Raw genomic sequence first — 1,779 nt, 5'->3', positions numbered from 1 at the left:
TGGGTTTTGCCCTGTTGCCCAGGCTGGTCTTGAACTCCTGGACTCAAGCAATCTGCCCACCTTGACCTCCCAAAGTGCTGAGATTACAGGCATGAGCCATCAAGCACCACCTTAGTTTCCATTTTCATTGCAACTGGATTCATTTTTATGAGCCTTTCTTATTTAATTATAATTGTTGTATTTTTGAAATCTGAGTTTCGTCTGTTATTTAAATACTGCTTTTTTAATCATTCCTTAATTTCTGAAATTTAAAAAATGAATTTTCATTTCAGGCTTTCTTTATTTTCCTTTTCAAAATGCTTTTATTTGCAGATTTGTTTGTTCATATATTAATTTTTCTATAATGTTGATGAATTAAGTTTTGCTGCCATTGAAAATTTTATTATAGATTATTATATTGGCATTTAATGAGATTTGAAGGAAGGAAGTTCCTAGTCCTATTAACCCCTCTTCCATTTCCCAGAAGTTCTGTGTTATATCCCTAGAACCACATTATACAATGCTTGACCCATCATTGTGTGCAAGTAGCTGATTAAAACTTATTTGACAATGACATTTTTCTTCTCTTTTAGGGACTTCACTGTGATTTTGCATGCCTGATGTTTCAATACTTAGTAAATAAACCTTCAGAAGAAAGGGTCAGAGAGATCATTGTTGATGCTGTCAAAATTGAGCAGGTAAACCAGGAAGTTTGTGTAATTAGCACATCTCTCTTTCTCTGATGTTCATACCGCTATTAGATTGACTCATATGAAATTGTCATTTTGTAGATCAACAAAAATACCAGCAATTTTATATGGTCAGTCTGATAATACCAATACATGATATGTTACAATTATTATGTCAGTTTATAATTTATAAGCTAATTATAGTAGCTTTGTATTTTTATATTTTTAGTGACTGGAGAACAGTGATGATTTTTTAATTTGTTTTGTATTTTTAATAGCATAGCAAGGTACCTAGCTTGAAGCATACACAAATTTTTATAGAATGAATAAGTAAGTTAATGAATAGTAAGTTAAAGTATGTAAAGATTTCTTACCAGAAAGAGCTATATGCTCTACTTAGAATGTGTTTTTATCATTCTAAAATTACTTTTTTTTTTTTTTTTTAACACTGCATAGTTTAACAGGCATAGTTTGTATATTGGAAGAGGAAAAAGGCATAACAGGCACATTGGTATCTTTAATAATTTTGTCAACTAAATCCAAGTGGTTATTTTTATTTTTCCTCTATTAACACTTTACCACTGTAGTCTTTCAGTATGGTTGGAATTCATTTTATCTCCCAACCCCCAAATCTACTTCTGTCTTTTTTCTCATTTTGTTAATTGAGTTTTTCTCTCTTTTCTAGCTCGCTTCCATAGTTATGTTCTTCATGATGATCATCTTTGAATCTTTTTCTAGATATTTTAGAACAAAGTATCTCCCTTTTTCTATTGAGAAAGCATACCAATCCAAGTTTCATATCTGCTACTTTAAGAAATCCAGTAATTTGTTAGTTCGTTTCCATTTATTTTGGCTCTTTGAAAACATGAAAAACTGTGAATAGTAATACTCCAAACATTTTTTTTTTGTTTGTTTGTTTTTGTTTTTGTTTGAGACGGAGTTTCGCTCATTACCCAGGCTGGAGTGCAATGGCGCGATCTCGGCTCACCGCAACCTCCGCCTCCTGAGTTCAGGCAATTCTCCTGCCTCAGCCTCCTGAGTAGCTGGGATTACAGGCACACGCCACCATGCCCAGCTAATGTTTTGTATTTTTAGTAGAGACGGGGTTTCA

The 1,779-nt window shown here is 32.9% G+C and overlaps 1 protein-coding gene across 7 annotated transcripts in view; it reads left to right on the top strand.

Moving 5' to 3' along the window:
* Window positions 1-1,779, top strand: part of RRM2B (ribonucleotide reductase regulatory TP53 inducible subunit M2B) — a 31,950-nt gene that overhangs the window by 25,078 nt on the left and 5,093 nt on the right. For all 7 annotated transcript variants that reach the window (XM_037738653.1, XM_037738651.1, XM_037738650.1 and 4 more), the window contains one exon: window positions 573-677. In XM_037738653.1, the coding sequence (XP_037594581.1) occupies window positions 573-677 (105 nt within the window). The remainder of the gene's footprint in view (window positions 1-572; window positions 678-1,779) is intronic.

This window comes from Cebus imitator, unplaced genomic scaffold (genome assembly GCF_001604975.1).
Source record: "Cebus imitator isolate Cc_AM_T3 unplaced genomic scaffold, Cebus_imitator-1.0 Scaffold56, whole genome shotgun sequence".
Lineage (NCBI taxonomy): Eukaryota > Metazoa > Chordata > Mammalia > Primates > Cebidae > Cebus > Cebus imitator.
The sequence above is the reverse complement of the archived record's forward strand: the minus strand, read 5'-3'. Positions and strand labels throughout refer to the sequence as shown.